General features: G+C 27.0%; 2 protein-coding genes across 3 annotated transcripts; both read right to left on the bottom strand.

Moving 5' to 3' along the window:
• Positions 1-104: 104 nt before the first annotated feature.
• Phgdp (phosphoglycerate dehydrogenase) lies at positions 105-7,321 on the bottom strand. Its single transcript, NM_001162199.2, is given in 8 exon segments — positions 105-316; positions 470-610; positions 679-785; positions 857-989; positions 1,061-1,214; positions 3,871-3,936; positions 5,811-5,974; positions 6,978-7,321. Coding segments are annotated over 8 exon segments (1,008 nt in total). The 5' UTR covers positions 7,122-7,321; the 3' UTR covers positions 105-217.
• An 8,503-nt stretch (positions 7,322-15,824) lies between these two features.
• LOC100168819 (beta-1,3-galactosyltransferase 6) lies at positions 15,825-17,528 on the bottom strand. Of its 2 annotated transcripts, XM_016805929.2 has the most exons (3): positions 17,329-17,528; positions 16,576-17,107; positions 15,825-16,407 (listed from the first exon to the last, which is right to left on the bottom strand). In XM_016805929.2, exons 1-3 carry the CDS (start codon positions 17,375-17,377, stop codon positions 16,122-16,124), a joined length of 867 nt encoding a protein of 288 aa, XP_016661418.1. In that variant the 5' UTR covers positions 17,378-17,528; the 3' UTR covers positions 15,825-16,121. The 2 variants fall into 2 exon arrangements, with proteins under 2 accessions (XP_016661418.1, XP_001947124.2); XM_001947089.5 differs by lacking the exon at positions 17,329-17,528 and having other exon boundaries at positions 16,576-17,319.
• Positions 17,529-19,617: the final 2,089 nt, after the last annotated feature.

The following is a 19,617-nucleotide window of genomic DNA, read 5'->3' as shown; positions in this document are numbered from 1 at the left end:
TGTTTCATTGTTTGTTTTTACATAAACTGTGACATCATGATTTACTATATACTGAAGTTAATTAAGATAACTAAAATAAAGTCTAATAAATGAGTCGTTTATTATGATAGTAGATTTAATGTAAACATTGTAGGTATAATAAAACAACTATGGTTTCATAGTTATAATAATTAAATTAGTTGTTACAATAATAACAGTGTTAACATTAAAAATCTCATTATGCTCCATTTTTTAATTTATTGACCAATCCGCTTAAGGAATAATTACTGCTTGGATTAGTTAATGCAACAAATTGTTGTGCAACTTCTTCAGCAACCTAAAATAATTTATGATTATAAATTCAATATGTTTTGATCAACAATATTTTCCTAATTCAATTTAATTATTTTATAACAATAATTATATTAAGAATCAGTTAATAAATATAATTACAATTATATAATGTACATATTTAAAATGGTCAATTTACTTTTACTTGTGCCTCAAGAGTGGAAGCTCCCAAATGAGGAGTGGCAATAACTTTTGGATGTGAAATGAGAGTTTTAAGTTCAGAACTTTTGGGTGGTTCTTCTGTCAAAACATCCAATCCGGCACCACCACACTTTTCAGTCTATTTTTTTAACCAAATATTAACACCAATTGTAAAATTAAAATTATAAATACCATTATTATACTCACATTCAAAGCTCTTAGAAGTGCAGCTTCATCCACAATACCACCTCTTGCTACATTAATAATCTTCACTCCTTTTTTACATTTATTGAATACATCATCATTGATTAGATCTAGTTTGAAAAAAAATATATTGAATGTAATTTATATTTTACCAGTTTAGACGTTTAGTAAAAGTACTCACTTCTTGTTTGTTCAATCAAAGGTGTGTGTATAGTAATATAATCAGCAATAGGCCAAATCTGTTCTAAAGTTAGTAATTCCACTCCAAATTTTGCTGCAGCTTCTTTGTTGATAAATGGATCGTATCCTACCGTCTAAATATTAAAAAATCAAAAATTGTAAGTTATTTCATTTAAAAAAATACTTATGTTCATTATTGATATACCTTCATACCAAATGCTTGCATTCTATAAGCCACTTCACGACCAATTCTACCTAAACCAAGTATACCAATAGTCTTCTCTTTGATTTCAGTCCCCATGTAGAGCTTTCTGTCCCATCTTCCTTCTTTTAAAGATTGACATCCTTGAGGTACATTTCTAAATTAAAAATGTTCATTTCATGAATTTCTTATGTTAACATAAGATCAACAATACAGACATTATCCAATTATTAACATTCTCTGTAACATCTATATGATACAAAGCCCCACAACTTAGGTTACGTGTTAGGGCACCTCAACCGTGAAAATAATAACTTTATGGGCCCCACAATTATAGGGACGGCCCTTTATCTCTAGATAATGTACATAAGACATAGAAATAAGTTAATTATTTTTTTTGGGGGACGGAGTGGTCGAGGTGACGTATACTATTTTGACAACAGGCGGCTCCTCTCTTTGGGCAGGCAACTCCAAGAGAAAAATTCTCAAAGAAAAAAGTGGGTAAGTGGATGTCGCTCTGCTGTACAGTATGTTACAAGTGAGTCACTGTATAATGGATAGTATTAAATTTGAATTCAATGATAGAATATCACTGTATAAGAAAAACGATTCTGAGCGGAGACGGTATGTCAGCCTAAGTATAAGACATATTATATACTTTTCTTTAGTGTTAAAAAAAAATTGACCTAAAATAGGTATCTATAATAAATTCCAAATTAATCATATCACAATATCCTTTAGGTACTTATAACGCATTATACATCAACAACAAACTGTGGTACTATCATAGATATAATATAATAGTATACTTTAGAAGTTTCAAGTACCCACGAATAATATTCTACAATCAAAACAAAATAACTAAAATAGTTATTCTAGGTTTTTTAATATGTAATTTCGTCCAAATTTGAACTTAAAATGACTATAAAATAAACTGTGCTAATGTATTTTTTTAGATTTTTTAGTAACAGAATTAACTACTTACGTGGAATCTTGTTTTAAATTTTCAAGCCTTAGATATAAAAGTTGAACATTTTATACATTTTTAACTACAAAATAATTATTCAATTTTAAAATTGATACATTTTATCAAAATTCGATCTTCATCCTTAAATGCATATAAAAAAAAAAATTGTGCTCGTGTATTTTTAATATTTTTCAACTGCTATTGTAACAATATATCAGGAGCCTTGAATTAAATTTTTACATTTTTTTGGCCCAACAGATAACACCACTTTATTGATATTTATAGAAAAAAAAACTAAAAAAATTGAAAACTGACAATGTCCGTAAACAGCTCAAAACCAGTTAAATATTTTGAAAATGTTATGGTGTATAGGAAATGCTAATATAAACATTCAGTAAAATGTTCATGTATCTATAGTTATTCGTTTTTGAATTTCAACAAAATAAGGAAATCGCTACATGAGAAATCGAGTGAATATCCAATGTTGTAAAAATATGAATTTCAAACGCTCATAAAAATTTAATTTGACTTACTTGCTTGTAGACATTTTTTTTTTTGAAAAAGGTAGACAAACATATGAGGAATCTTGTATTAAATTTTCAAATCTTAGATTTAAAAAGAAAATTTTTCATGAATTTCTAGCTCAAAATAATTTTCAAACTTTCGTCATTTTGAAGTATATTGTCAATATTTGAACATCAGATGCTAATAAATAAAAAAATTGAGACTATGGTTTTTAATTTTTTTCATCTGCCTTTTAAGCAATATACTAGGAACCTTCTATTAAATTTTCAAACTTTTTTAACTAATAAATACAATTTTATTGATATTTATAGAAAAAAAAAACTAAAAAAAATGGAAACTGAAAATGTCCGTAAAGAGCTCAAAATAAGTCAAAATATTTGGAAAATGTTATGGTGTATAGAAAATGCTAATATAAACATTCAGTCAAAATTTTATGTACCAATGGTAATTTGTTTTAGAGTTGTGCTAAAATCCAAAATCGATTTTCTCGAAAATAGATTTTGCGTAAATTTCCCGTATCTCCTTAATTTTTATGTTGTTTTTCCCGGCGCTTGTGAAAACTATTAGGAATTTTAAATTTTGACCTCCCCAATGCACCAACAATATTCACTTTCCCACTGAAGTTGAAAATCGAAGCATTATTTCGACTACTTATCGTGTACACAGACACAAGAAAAAAACACACACATCATAGTAAAATCAATACATTAATCGTTCCACTCAGAATCTTAAAGTCTTAGTGGAAAAATAGTCTTGGGGCAAAAAAAGTTCATAAAACTAATGAAATATATAATTTAGAACATTTAAAATAAAACTTATAATATAACCACTCACTATAATATATTAGTTTTGTGCGAAAGATATGTTAATAAAATTGATTAAAATAATTTTTAAAAGTTACAGCAATAACATTTTATATAACTAGAATTTTTATAATTATGTAATATTTTTTCTTTTCTAACATCTAATTTAGTGATATATAAATGTATAATTTTTAATAATATTATTGACTAAGATTCAATGAGATATTTTTTTTTACAATTTTATAATTATTAGCTATTATTTTTGTTTTATCTGTTTAGTATTTAATAGTTATCTATTATATGATTACATAATTAATAGATATATTATCTTTAGAAAACAGACTTTTTACCCCCAAGACTTTTTTTCCTACTATCGCATAGAATATGTAACACTTTATTTTAAATAGAGATACCAGGTTTACATCTATGATATGCAATAAATTATGTAAACTAAAAAAAAAAAAAAATGTTTATAAAAATAAATACATTTTCAAATATAATTTAAGATTTAAACTTACCGAGCCAAAGACAATATTAATGAGCATGTCAGTTCACAAGCACTGTTTGAGTTTCCACCAGGTGTACTAAAATAAAAATGATGAAGTTAGAACTATAATTATTATATACAATATTATACTACAGAATAACAGTTTTTTTTCTCGTATGACATAATAACAATTTAAATTGAATTATATGATGAGATTTTTAAAATATGTAAGTGTTAATATAATTCAAGAGAAAATAGGATAACTTTATATTGCCCCTCTACCTTTAAATGTGTATACAGGTTCTAAATTGTATAATATTCTAATGCATGATTAAATGAAATAAAATGTTTTTTTTTTATTGTTTGGAAAACTTATTGACTGAATTAAATTACTTGTTGTTAATTTGTAACTTAAAAATAACATAAACAAATCTAAAATATATTATTAAACAGTATTAAAATTATACTGTTTTATAAAAACGTTTTTAGATGATACATTTAAAGTATATTTTAATTTTTAACTTGATACCTTAAAATGGATAAAATCATAAATCATCATGCAAAAGTTATAATTTTATTCGTAATCAAATACTGAACAAATATTAATAAGTGTGTAATAGATTGTTATTAATAAAAATTAACACTATAATTGGGCACATAAACACTTTAGATATGATGTTACTACAAGTTATATTTTTATCTGTCAAAGGCCAAAGCATGATATTATATTAACATGAATATATTATAATCTTTTTAATTACTTAATTCAAATTCTTGAAAAAAAAAATCACAACAATTAACATCAAAAACATAGCTAAATTTTATCTGAAATTAGATATGACTAACCACTTAAAAATATACTATTGAGATTATTAAATATGTTTATATGTAATAAATTGTAAGCTGTAAGCATATTTGTGAAACTAATTTAAGTGGTATGTGTTAAGTCAATAGTTTATGAAATTTAATTGTTAATCTTTATTAAATAAAGAAATTAAATGATTATAATATTTTATATTGCATGAAATCTGTAGTGTATACATATGTCAGCAAGATACCGAATTTAACTAGGTGGAGCAAGCTAAATTTTGGTAGATTCATTAAACTTAAATGTTAATGACAACTCTAATGGGTTTCATACTGCTAAAAGCACTTAAACACGATTGGCCAGTTCTTACCATATGCTTACCGGTAATTCACGTCTGCACATATATCAAATAATACTACTTTTGACCAATTTCGATTTTTAACCAGTGAAATAACCATTTATGCCCTAACATTCTAACATTAATAAGCCAATACAGTTTTAAAAAGTATTTACAATTTTTATTTGATCACAATAATTATAATAATTCAGGGAAAATTTGTAAAATCATTATAATAATATATTATTTGTTTTTTATTTACATAGTAGAAAATAAATGTATTAGGTTCATTAAAATACCTACTATTACATATTTTCAGAATTTAAGAATACCGGTAAACATCAATTCAGTAATTACCGAAAATACCTTGTCTTGGTAAATCAATAATTACTAGGAAAACCGTATTATCGGTAATAACATTAATACCAGATATCGGTATCAAAATTTGAAATACTACAAGCCCTAGGATAACTACCAGATTATTGGTTTACTAGTTGAATGAAATTACCAGTTATCTCCAAAATAAAATTGGATGTAACTTTTTATTGCATTTATTCAAAATATTATAGTTTTTCAATAACTATAATTATTAATATAGATAGTAGGTGTGCATACCAAAAGAAATTTATTTAATAGATGAATCTTATTATTACAAAAATAACAATATCACATTTAACAACTCCTGATAATCAAAAAAATATTTGGATATATCTAGATTTAGTACCTTGTTATTTTAAATTTATTAATTGGGGTCAACTTAATATGATAAATAAATTATTCACTCGGTGAAAAAATAATTATATTAGTTATACAACTTTGAACTTACTTAAGGACTAATATTCCTGCATTAGTTGCAGAGTCTAAATCAATATTGTCAACACCTGTTCCAGCTCTCCCAATAACTTTAAGGCCATACTGGGCTCCAGCTTCAATTACTGCCTTAGTTACTTTTGTATCTGAACGAACAACTAATCCATCATACAGTCCAGCCTGAGAAAATTAATTTATTTGAACCAAATTATTTTCCATACCTATTGTTTTTTTATATTAATTTTTAAATTTCAAACTAATTTACTTAAAACTTGAGTCAAATACAAAATTGTGCATGCAATTATATATTGTATAAATTATGATATGGTCGACAGTATACTCTGGCCAGTGATAGATCATACCGATTCTACACATACCCATTCGTCACCTTGTCATTGAGACCGTTTCCTCCACAGGGTGTCACATTGGGTATGCACAAAAAAACCGATTTTTGTCAGGCTGCAGTGTGTTTTCTCACTGGACAGAGTATAGTAAGGTAGCACTATTTGCTAGTGCATATTATCACCAGTTTGAGCTTGGCAGATTATAAGAGAGACCACCATGCAAACTATGTAGAAGGCAACAGAAAACTGCACAGTAAATTTCCCTAGTACACAAGTCTTAACCAGAGGAACACAAACTTTTTTTTGTATGACCATTGTATATTACAGAGATCAGTTACTAATGACTAAAAATAGAACTATTAAAAATGTCAATATATATTTTTCATAATTATAATGCAATGAAATAAATAATAATACCTTATAACTTTATCTATATTCCAATATAATTTTAGAATTGTTACTTTAAACTGAATAATATAGAAAGACTGTTATCAAACCAAACTACCCTAACGTTAAAAAACTGTACTTAAATAGAACATATAGAAAATAATATTTAAATACCTAACAACGCCTTTACCAACATATAATAATATGTAGTATGCACATAATATAATAGGACTCAAAATGTTTATTTTACATTTATACTTATACCAAGATCCATGGAAAGGGATCATTAGCTCATAATCTCAGAGGCTCAGTGTTAATTTATTAATATTTAATAATTTAAAAAAATAAGTGATTGCTCAAAATAATATGCAACTCGGCATTAATAAAGTAATTAATAATACTACCATGGTATTAAAAATGTATAAATTATGAAATAGTAATTACAATATTACCTTTAACTCTGCTATGAGAGCATCAGTTGGCAATTTGTATTTTGATTGAACTTCAATACCATTTTGTTCAAGAAGTGTAGCACAAGCAGGATCACAAGCATCGCTGATGAGTACCTTTTTTATGGACACACGTGGACTAGACATGATTAGTGTTTACAGATGAGTGTTTGAGACAAGAGTGTCGTACCTTGTACTACCGTCTATCGAATATACTGTTCAGTGTTCACTGTTGTCTCAGTCACGAGAGTGAACATAAAGTGGTTGAACTGGTTTTGAAAGACGCGAGCGGCGGGTGGTTCCAACCATTGCAGACGGCAATTTTTGACGAACGAGTAATTTCAATTGGTATTTCTTATCGAAGTATACTATTACGATTATATATACATTAGTATGTTACTAATTATTTGCCAGTCTTGATTTGAAATCGTTTCTTTTTATTATCATTAATCACTTTGATAAACATAGGTAATCTTTTTTTCAATTGGTTTGGTCTTTGACCCAAGTGTAATAATTATTTTATTACGATGCATATTATTATATATGGCACCATACAAAGGATTATTGAAAAAATGATTATAATAATGTTAATTATTAGACATATTATAGTGTATAACCGATACAGATAAAGAATTAACCAACCATTATTTTTTATGTTACAGAACCCACTTCAAAAAAATGTTTATTTTATGCCTTTAAAAACTACATACCTACCTACCTATAACCTATCTATATGACTATGGTTTACTATAGTTTTGCTTATTAAATTAATTTTGTAAAACTAACTATAGATTTTATAGCGATATTAATATAATATTATCAGTGTTTATAAATACTATTTCGTAATGGTATTCTTTAACATTTTTGTTTGTTTCAAAAGTAGGTATTAAAGAATAATATTAATAATTGTATCAGTTGTTAATTATTTGACTTAAAGATAAAAAAAACTAAAACTTAAAGAATAAAGTATTTTAATATATACCTACCTGTAAATTATGGTAACTGGATAAAAAAGCCACCGATAAAAAACCATGGACATAAGAGCCACGGATAAAAAATCCATTGATAAAAAAGCTATGGGATAAAAAATCCACAGGATAAAAAAGCCACCGATAAAGGCACGGATAAAAAAGAGGAATTTTAAATCAAGTATCATATGAATTTTCAATTACAAAATTACTTGTACATTTTATAATAAATAATAATATAATAATGTTAAAATGAATACAATAATTAATATAATTTATAAAATTTACAATTTGAAAATATAATATAAAATAATTAATAATTAAAATAATCGTATTGTGTAAGCAATAGCTGTTAAATTTACAATTTAAAAATATAATATAAAATAATAAATAATTAAAATAATCGTTTTGTGTAAGCAATATACTCAATGGACAATGGTACTACTGTACTAGTTATTAATAAAAAATAATTTAATGGGGTCCGTCTAATTCAGAACTGCTGATCTACTGAACTGGGGCCATAGCAGCCGTAGCCTGGGCAAACAAAGTCCGAATGGGGTGGAACTCCACATGTGATATAATACCTACATAGTCCATACAACATTCTATGATACAACTCAGTACTCACCACCAAATTCCAGGTTGCCCCGTCGAATTTCACCTCCGGGTTACCTGACGCAGAAATATTCCAACAGTAAAAACTTAAGCAAAATATATGAAATTGTGTACACGGCATGGGTGTATACCCAGTGCCACAATTACAATTTTGAGGCCCCGGTTCAAAAATATTCTAGAAGTCCTTTTAGTTTTTACTGTAGCATTGGCGGAAATAGGGGGGTTTAGCCACCAAATAAACCCTTAGCCCCCCCCCCCCCAAAAAAAAAAAAAAATAAATATATTAAGTTATTTTGGTTGTGTGGGAACCTTTGCTCACATTGATGTATAAAATGTTAGCCCCCCTGACATTGTAATGGATTTCCATTTATGTATACTGTAGACAGTGGCAGACAGGATACAAGCATTTTGAGAGTTCATGTAGGTATCTAACAAAAGTTGTCTACCCACTTGTACTTTTTCTTTGGTAATTGCAACTTATGCAATAAAAAAATGTCTAGCTGCACTTGACTATAATATTTAAATAATATATCATTATTATATCTTAAATATTTGATTGAAAAATAGTAAATACTAATAACAAAATAAATCCACTTATAAGTAGGTACATTTATTACATTTATAAAATGGCATACATCTTTTTATCTTAGGAATTAAATATTTAAATTAGTCAGTTAACTCCATGACAGATAAAGTTGGTAAAATTGAAGATAGATAGTAAATGAATCCTTAAGTACATTCATATAGGTCACTGTATATAATATATTAATATCACTGTATAAGAAAAACGATTCTGAGCAAAGACGGACAGTCAGCATATATTACTAAGTATATTTGATGATATTACTGTGAATAAAGTAACGTATAAATAACCAATTTACGTGGAACCTTTTTTTAAATTTTTTTAAAAATGTATTTTTAATATTTTTCAACTGCTTTTTAACCAATATATCAGGAGCCTTGTATAAAATGTTGACGCCTTTTGGCCCAACAAAAATTGTTTTATTGATATTTATAGAAAAAAAAAACTAAAAAATTTAAATTTAAAACTGTTCGTCAACAGCTCAAAACAATTCAAAATATTTTGAAACTTTTATCAAGTATAGGAGTTAATAAAATAAACATATTATGTAAGAAATCTCAAGTGTCTTCAGTTATTATTTTTTGAATTACAACAAAATAAGAAAATAGCTAAATGAGAAATTGAGTGAATATCCAATGTTGTAAAAAGTTGAACTTCAAACACTCAAAAAAATTTAATTTGACTTTTTTATAGAAATTCTTTTTTTGATTAAGGTAGATAACCTTATAAGGCATCTTGTATTACATTTTAAAATCTTAGATTTAAAAATAAAAAAATTTATTGTTTTCTAGCAGAAAATAATTTGCTCTTTTCGCGATTTTTACGTATTTTGTCAAGATTTTAACTTTAAATGCATATAAAAAAAGGTGGGTAAGTGGATGTCGCTCTGCTGTACAGTAGGTTACAATTGGTTCACTGTATAATGGATAGTATTAAATTTGAATTCAATGATATAATATCACTGTATAAGAAAAACGATTCTGAGCGGAGACAGTTTGTCAGTCTAGATATTAGACATACCTATTATAGGTATACTTATCTATAGTATTAAAAAAAAATTGATCTATAATAGGTATCAATAATAAATTCCAAATTAATCATATCATAATATCCATTAGGTAACGCGTTATACATCAACAGCAAGCCGTGGTACTATCATAGATATATAATAGTATACTTTAGAAGTTTCAAGTACCCACAAATAATATTATACAATCACAACAAAATATCTAAAATAGTTATTCCAGGTTTTTTAATATGTAATTTTGTCTAAATTTGAACTTAAAATTACTATGAAAATAAACTGTGCTTATGTATTTCTTTGAATTTTTGGTAACAGAATTAAATATTTACGTGGAATCTTGTTTTAAATTTTCAATCCTTAGATATAAAAGTTACAAATACTTATAAAAAAAAATTGTGCCTATGTATTTTTAATATTTTTCAATTGCTATTGTAACAATATATCAGGAGCCTTGTATTAAATTTTTACACTTTTTGGCCCAACAGATGAAACTTTATTGATATTTATAGAAAAAAAAACTAAAAAAATTGAAAACTTACAATGTCCCGTAAACAGCTCAAAAAGAGTCAAATTATTTTCAAAATTTTATCGTATATAGAAAATGCTAATATAAAAATTTCAGTGAAATTTTCAAGTTTCTACAGTCATTCGTTTTTTAATTACAACAAAATAAGAAAATCGTTACGTAAGAAATCGAGTAAATACCAAATGTTGTAAAAATATGAATTTCAAACGCTCATCAAAATTTAATTTGAGTTTCTTATAGACATTTTTTTTTTTGATAAAGGTAGATTATCCTATAAGGAATCTTGTATTATATTTTAAAATCTTAGTTCTAAAAAGAAAAATTTTTACGAATTATAAACTCAAAATAATTATGTAATTTTCGTGATTTTTCCATATTTTGTCAATTTTTAAACTTTAAATACTAATAAAAAAAAACTGTGACAAAGGATTTTTAATATTTTTCAAATGTCATTGTAATAATATAGTAGGAGCCGTGTATTAAATTTTCAAGTATTTTTACTCAACAAATAAAGTTTTATTGACATTCATAGAAAAAAAAACTAATTAAATTGGAGAGTACCGTGCGAGCAGCCGTACCTAAAGCCGGGTCCACACTAGGACGAACATTGTTGTCGAACATGTTCGTTGAGAATGTTTCCTGACTCGACGAACCAATGCTACTGTACTTTAAAATGTTCGAGAACAGTGTTCGTTCTACATACACAACGATTTCCCGCTTAAATTGGCAACTTAAAGGTTTCCCACTCATATTATTTATTTTCATATTAGTACGAACCCATCTATTGCGGTGTGAACGTGTAATTGCCAGTTTTTCAACAATTTATTAGTTTTATTTTTTTTTCAATATGAGTGATGAAGATATAATTATTGCAAGTGCAGCGTTTGTTTTTACATCGTTAGTTTCTCGAGTAAAAAAAAAAAACTTCATAAAAGACGTTGGTGGCAACGTACAATTTTTGAAAGTAGAAGTCGTTATAATGGTAATGACTTACTAAATTATTTAAGACTGGAACATCCAGGATTCAAAAACTTTATAAGAATGTCACCAACAGATTTTGAATCATTGCTGGAAGTTATTGGTCCTCAAATTGGGAAGGATATAACTCATTTAAGGGAAACTATTTCACCAAATTTGCGGCTGGCAGTAACATTACGTTTTTTGGCTACTGGTGATTCGTATACATGTTTAATGTATCTTTTTAAAATTTCCAAACAACTAATATCTAATATAGTACCAGTAGTGTGTGAAGCTATAGTTGAAGCCACGAACTACTACATGTAGTAGTTCGTGGTTGAAGCGCTAAAATTATATGTTCAGGTAAATATTAAATATCAAAATTATAAAATTAGTTATTTTGACATCATAATATCAATAATATTATAATGCCAATAATATGTAGATAAAATGTATTTAAATGATAAAGGTACAGACAGTTTTATTACAATAGGTAAATAAAAACAAAAATTATTAAATTGTCCATTTTAGCCTATATTATAATTTTATTGATATTTATACAAAAAAAACTAAATAAATTTGAAACTGAAAATGTCCGTAAACAGCTCAAAATAAGTCAAAATATTTTGAAAATTATATGTTTTACAAAAAATGCTAATATAAACATTCAGTCAAAATGTCATGTATCTACGGCCATTTGTCATAGAGTTAATAAAAAAAAAGAAAAAAAAATAAATATAAAAAATAAATTAATTTTAGGTACACAAAAAACTAAAATCGATTTTGTTGAATTGTTTTTCCTTAATTTTTCTTTTGTTTTTCAATAAAATTATAAAAAAAAAACACACATCATTGTAAAAGTCAATACTTTCATCTCTCCGCTCAGAATCTAAAATTAATTAAAATAAAAAATAATAAGTCATAATTACGTTAAGGAATTTAGGACAACGTAAGAACTGAATAAAAAAAAATATACGAATAATATGATTTTTTAAAATCCAATACTATAAATACAAAAATCATTAAATGTATAAAATTATAATATAATATAAAATATTTAGGAGTAACATAATACTTATTAAAATATTGTTTTGTATTGTAAGAAAGAGTTATAAATTATTTAAACTAAAAATTCAGTTAATTTGTATTTTGTTTAAAAAAAAAATGTATTTAAACCTAATTATATTAAATATAATGTATTATACACTGAAATTTGCAATATAAATTTTATATTGTTATTTGTTAATATAAAACAATGCAATTATTGAACTGCATTTAGAATAAAAATAATTTTTTTACTTGGTTGGTGGCGCAGGAGAGGTAACACAGAAAATTATATAATAATTTGTTAACATTATTTTAACAATATTTTTCAATGTAGGTACTATAAACAAATTATAATTATTTTTAGATGCCTAATTCATCAAAAGCATGGGAATTAATAGCAAATGACTATAATGAATTATGGAATTTTCCGCAATGTGTTGGTCCTATTGACGGTAAACACATTGTAATGCAAGCACCTTTTAATAGTGGCACGGAATATTTTAATTACAAGGGGACATTTAGTGTTGTACTACTTGCTGCAGTGGACGCACATTACTGTTTTATTTTTGCAAGTGTTGGGTGCCAAGGTAGGATATCAGATGGAGGTGTATTTAATAATTCCATCTTGGCAAAAAAAATGTACGATGAATCTTTAAACCTACCATCGCCAAAAGCACTTCCAGGACAAAAAGAAAAATTTCCATATGTTTTTGTATGCGATAATGCTTTTCCATTGAAGGAAAATTTAATGAAACCTTTTCCCGGGACTCATTTAGGAGGTTCACCACAACGAGCTTTTAATTATCGTTTATCAAGGGCACGACGTGTCGTTGAAAATACTTTTGGCATAATGGCTTCAGTTTTTCGAGTCTTAAGGAAACCGTTATTACTACAACCAGAAAAAATAAATACAATTGTTTTAGCGTGTGTCCATTTGCATAATTTTTTAAGACGGAGTGAGTCGTCAAAAAATGTATATAGTCCACCAGATATTTTTGACTCTGAAGATTTTGAAAACCGAACTTTAAAAAAAGGAACTTGGAGGAGTTTTTTTTTGATTCGTCGGAAACCACGTCATTTTTACCTTTGAAGAAATGTGGACGAAAATCAGCAGCAGCTGTACACGAAACTCGTGAACGATTAATTCATTATTTTGCAACTACAGTGCGTGTTTATTGGCAAGATGAATTTGAATAAGTTGTATTTAATTACCTACCTACTTCTATGCTTAATTTTTATTAACTTTTTACTATTAATTATTAACCAATAAAAACTACCAATTATTTGTTTTAAAAAAATTATTCAAATAATGTTGTTATTACCTGTGCATCATAAGTGTCTCTAGTATTTTTTGGTTTATTTCTATCTGACAAAAAACTTAATGGCTTGTACAAATACCACGCACTTGTGTAATTATCATCGGTTCCAGCGCCAGATTTTTTTATTTTTTACTTTATGTTGTTCCCTACGAAATTGGGACTGTAAAATTTTCCATTTTTTGTCTACTTCTTGCTGTGAAACACCCAAGATGTTGGCGATTTCATTGATTGGATCTGTCCTTCGGATTCGATTTCTGTATAGTATGTTTTGTGGATTCCAAATATTATCACTTTGCTGTACTAAATCAATAAGTTTCAAAATTTGGTCTTGATTCCAGTCTTTTTCGGTAGACATTTTAAACTAATAGATTATCTGATTATAACACAACACGGCGGTCACACAGTGGTGAAATACGAGTTACGACTGAATTGGTTATTAAATGCACCCAAACACAAAATAAACATTATAAACATAGATTTATTATTAAAATAATTTAAAGGATCATTCTTCAGTTTTGAATTTCCCTGTGTAAATAAAATATTTGAGAGTGGCATGGTATTGGGCTAAATTAAAATATAATGTGTAATTATACAATATTATTCTCTACTGCAGCAATAATATAAATATTTACTAAATAGTTAAAGTTTGAATGTACAAGTACAATACGTAAAAAAAATACGTACTATTTGAAATTTTGTACTTATAGTTTATACCTACCTACCCAATTAATTCAATATAATTGCCAATTGGATAGGCAGTGATATACTTCTAAACAAGTGTATGATGGTATATTATTGTTTTTGATAAAAATTAAATAATAATAACTACCGTTATAAGTTATAGTTTCATACAAATAATTTTTTATTATTATTATTATTATTATTATTATTATAAAAGTTTTCCTGACTTAAATCATCTTAACTTAATTATGTCTTATGTTTTATGTACAGTTTTAAATTTTTGACATTTGTATATCGGATCACAATAATAATTTAGTAAGAACTATGGACACTATAGCATACAAATAATGAAATAAATAATAATATCTGTAGGTATTTAATGCACAGTATAGATATATTATTAGTATATTACCTATGTGATACAGCTAGTTTGTACACAATTTAGATAACTTTTACTAGTTGTACTTATATTATACTAAATTGTAGAAGAAATAAGCAACGTTCGATCATAATAATTTCTGTGCAATATTTTAACAAAAACAATAATTTACATAGGTTTTTAATCCTTCATTCAATATTTAAAATTATAGGTAAGTAGGAAAACTTGATCAATAACCAGTCATTCTATGAACTTTTTGGATGATAATTATTTATTCAAAATACTTATGAATTTAAAGATAAACTATACATTTTATATTTTTATAGTTCTCTTACTGGTGCATTGGTTGGTGCTGGAGTTGCTCACTCAGCTGAAGTATTAGACATGCCTGTTGATCCAAATGAACCAACATACTGTTTATGCAACCAAGTTTCTTATGGTGAAATGATAGGCTGTGATAACCCAGACGTAAGCATATTAATATCTATTTATTAATAATTTTTACTTTTATTTTATTATTATTTATATTATTGTAACCATTAAAAAATCAATAACATTCCATTTTTATTGTAAATATTGTTTCAGTGTTTTGTTTTTGCGAAGTTTAATTTTTTAATTGTGTACTTTTATCATTTCAGTGTCCTATTGAATGGTTCCACTTTGCATGTGTCAAATTAACCACCAAGCCCAAAGGAAAATGGTTCTGCCCAAAATGTATTACAGACAGGAAGAAAAAATAACATATTTTTAAAATGAAATAAGTTTTTTTATTTTATAAATACATAGTACATATAATATGTATTTATGTATGTATGAATAGCGGATAAATACAGTGCATACGTTTCTTACGGTGATAAGAACAAACAATTTTAATTATTGTCATTGAGAATTGCATACAAATTTGGGAATAAAATAAAATGTTCTATTTTAAATTTGTTTTGTCAATTTATAAATAAATATATTTCTTACACAAAACTGAAAACAAAATTCCTATTAAAAATTAATTAAATTAATAATTACAATAGTCTTATTAAGTTAGAAAATATATTTATGGAAATAAAGATAAGTTTCTCACACAACATTTAGATGGCACAACTGACCAGTCGTACTCGTAGGAAGCTACAGCTTTAAACTCCTTATCACATATTTTTCCAGTCTGAATATTGTGTGACCAGTGCAGTCTCATCATTTCAGGACTACGTTTATGTGTTACTAAATAATCATTTCGGCATCCACGACTATACCATTCTGTGTCAAATCGCCGGTCATGTTTTCTTGTTATATTTAATGGACCTAACCAAGCGCCAACAGAAATATCTTCACTAACAAACATACTGAAAATAAAAATAAGCAACAAGAACAGAAATTGTTAAACAAAATTTCTAATAAGACAGTTATAGTTGGTTAGATATAACCTAATGATTTTGTTAAACTTAATAAAAATATTTTCTTATTTTCTTAATATAATTTATATTTTATCGTACTAAATATGATCGACATACCTTAGGTAATCTTGATTCTTCACTAAATAGATGATAAGATCTTTGGATAAAACATAGCCACCTCCCAACGCATACGGTAAATATCTATCACATAATATCCATTCAGTTTCTTTAAATTTACCACTTTTTTGAACGTGTGCAATACCATCAAAATAACCCCAATAGAACCTTTTTTTGGGCATATGTTCCAGTTCATTGACAATTAATGGCATATTTACAAAAGAGTCATCATCACATTTTAATAAATAGTCAAAGTTAATATCACGTACACTGGAGAATGATGCTATTACTTTACGAGTGAGTAATCTGTACCTCTCTTCTCCATCTACCTCCAACATGTCATTGTGTACCAGGTTTTCTGCATTTAAAGATTTGTCTTTTGATACAACAAAAAGTATTTGAACATCTTCTTTTGGTTGAGCCCATGTTTCACGTATGGCATCTCGACGATTTCGATTTTTTACCGCTGATATGACAAGCACAAGCAACTTAAGTCTAAGTCCGTTTGGTGAAGTGTTTGGTTTAGATGTTACTGTGTGCAAAATAAACATCGTCAATGTGCATCCTAATATGAATGAAAAACTCGCCAAAAAATAGTATGTAAAATATTTTCTATGCAGTAACATTTGTTAATAATGTAGATAACAAAAACTTAAAGTAGCAAAAATTGTTGATATATAAAACTATATTTTAAGTTGAAAAAGTAAATATTCTATAACTAAACTCTATAATGTAATTTGTAGTTCAAATTACCAAGTACTAATGTAAAATAATAATACAAATAAAAAATTATGTGTTTCATAACATTAAAGTATTTGCTATTAAAAGTAAAGGAACAAAAATAATTAATAATATATTATGTACGAAGTGTGTGTTACTGTGAAATAAATATATGAGAATTGAATAGTTGAGACACTGAGTACTTAAGTACTGATGATGGCTTATTTATCTATGCTTAACTGTTGGCTGTTGTACTACTGGCCAAAAATATCGTTACCTACACGTAAAGAACACGTATCTCCAATTTTATCAAAAACCATGTTTTGATTTTATAATATTATTACTAGCTCTAAGTGTAACTCGGGGCCCGTTAGACTCGCTGAGAGTGGGTACCGATTTTGGAGACAATGTCATTGGAAATAATATATAAGTCGCGACAGTAAAGTTGTAAGACGAAAATTTAGGATTTGTGATAAAGATTAGTGATATGGATTGGAGATAAGGCTTGACGTTTTGGCGGGAACGTTTAAGCAATCCGTCACAAACGTTGTAAATGGATAGGCTGGATACGATCTCCTGTGTTGTTAAAAAGTGTAGAGTCGATAGATGTATTCGACTGTCTAGCTATCAGTCATCAAATCACATAGGTAGGGAATCGAATCGCGGACATAATGAGAAGCGTACCTATATCACCAGGTATGCAATCTACCTACGGTGGATTGCCGACCTGCACGTTGGTAGCGTAGGTAACTGAAGAATGGAAAATATAGTTAGACCCCCGGGCCCCCCGTGTTAGTAGTAAGTGAATACCGATTTTGGAGACACAGTCGAATTATAAATGCCACACTTATATAGAAAGAGATTTTGTAATAAGAATTTATGAAAAGACCTGGCTCTATGATGGTTTTGTTTCGTAGACGGGAAAGTTTAAAAGTCGAGTTTCAGTGTCTAGAAATCTCCCATGGCCCATGAAAATCGACAATTCAATGATACTATCACCCAGCGTATGTCCGGTGCTTTTTTGTATGTGAAAAAAATTGTAATTCGAAAACCCGCATGTTAGAGTGTCTAGCAAGTCAGTCATCACCCGTCTAAGACAAAAAAAAATGAGCAAACCTAAAGAAAAAGAAAACCTACACGATTAAGCATAAAAAACTCTACAACTTTGCCATTTTTCATTTTAAGCTATATTATAATATTATACAAAAATATTTATTTAAATAATCATAATAATTCAAAATATAACATAACAAATATTCTTTCATAGTCTATGAAATAGTCACATTTCATAAATCTGTTTAATAATAATAATAATAATAGTTGTGAAAATAATAAAATCATAATATGGTATGAATTAAAAAAACTGCATGGTTTATAAGTCAAGAATACTACAGAGTAAGGGTGATCGAACACAGATATTATTTAATATTTTTATAATAATTTTTAAATTGTATCTTAATAGTTAATTTATTATCTTATATTTTCTCCCAATTTTAAATGTTTAAAACGTCGGAACTTTATTGCTCTGGAACTAATTTAATAATCGATAACATTGTCGATAAAGCTGGGCTCAGCTCACGGCTCGCGTCTGATATCAAAATAATAATATTGGTGTAATAATACGTGAAAATAATAAATTACAAAATTTCGACCTCGTGGATGTGGAAACAGCATAAAATATTCTATGATCAATCATTTTATGCTCAAACGTGCTTTACCGCACACAACATACAAAATAATTTACGCACAAACAAATATAATATGTATTTATATAATAATATAACAATGAACATTTTGAGAAATATGCAATTATAATTCCTAATAAAAAGGTGGGTAAGTGGATGTCGCTCTGCTGTACAGTAGGTTAGAAGTGGGTCACTATGTATTTTTAATATTTTTCAACTGATATTGTAACAATATATCAGGAGCTTTGTATTAAATTTATACACTTTTTGGCCCAACAGATAAAACTTTATTGATATTTATAGAAAAAAAACTAAAAAAATTTAAAACTGAAAATGTCCGTAAACAGCTCAAAAAGAGTCAAAATATTTTCAAAATTGTATGGTGTATAGGAAATGCTTATATAAACATTCAATAAAAATTTCATGTATCTGCAGTTATTCGTTTTTGAATTACAACAAAATAAGGAAATCGCTACATGAGAAATCGAGTGAATATCCAATGTTGTAAAAATTTGAATTTCAAACGATCATAAAAATTTAATTTGACTTTCTTATAGATATTTTTTGTTTGATAAAGGTAGATAATCTTATAAGGAATCTTGTATTACATTTTCATATCTTAGATTTAAAAAGAAAA

This window comes from Acyrthosiphon pisum, chromosome A2 (genome assembly GCF_005508785.2).
Source record: "Acyrthosiphon pisum isolate AL4f chromosome A2, pea_aphid_22Mar2018_4r6ur, whole genome shotgun sequence".
Taxonomy (NCBI): domain Eukaryota; kingdom Metazoa; phylum Arthropoda; class Insecta; order Hemiptera; family Aphididae; genus Acyrthosiphon; species Acyrthosiphon pisum.
Note: the sequence above shows the minus strand (reverse complement) of the source record. Positions and strands in the feature narration are given on the sequence as shown.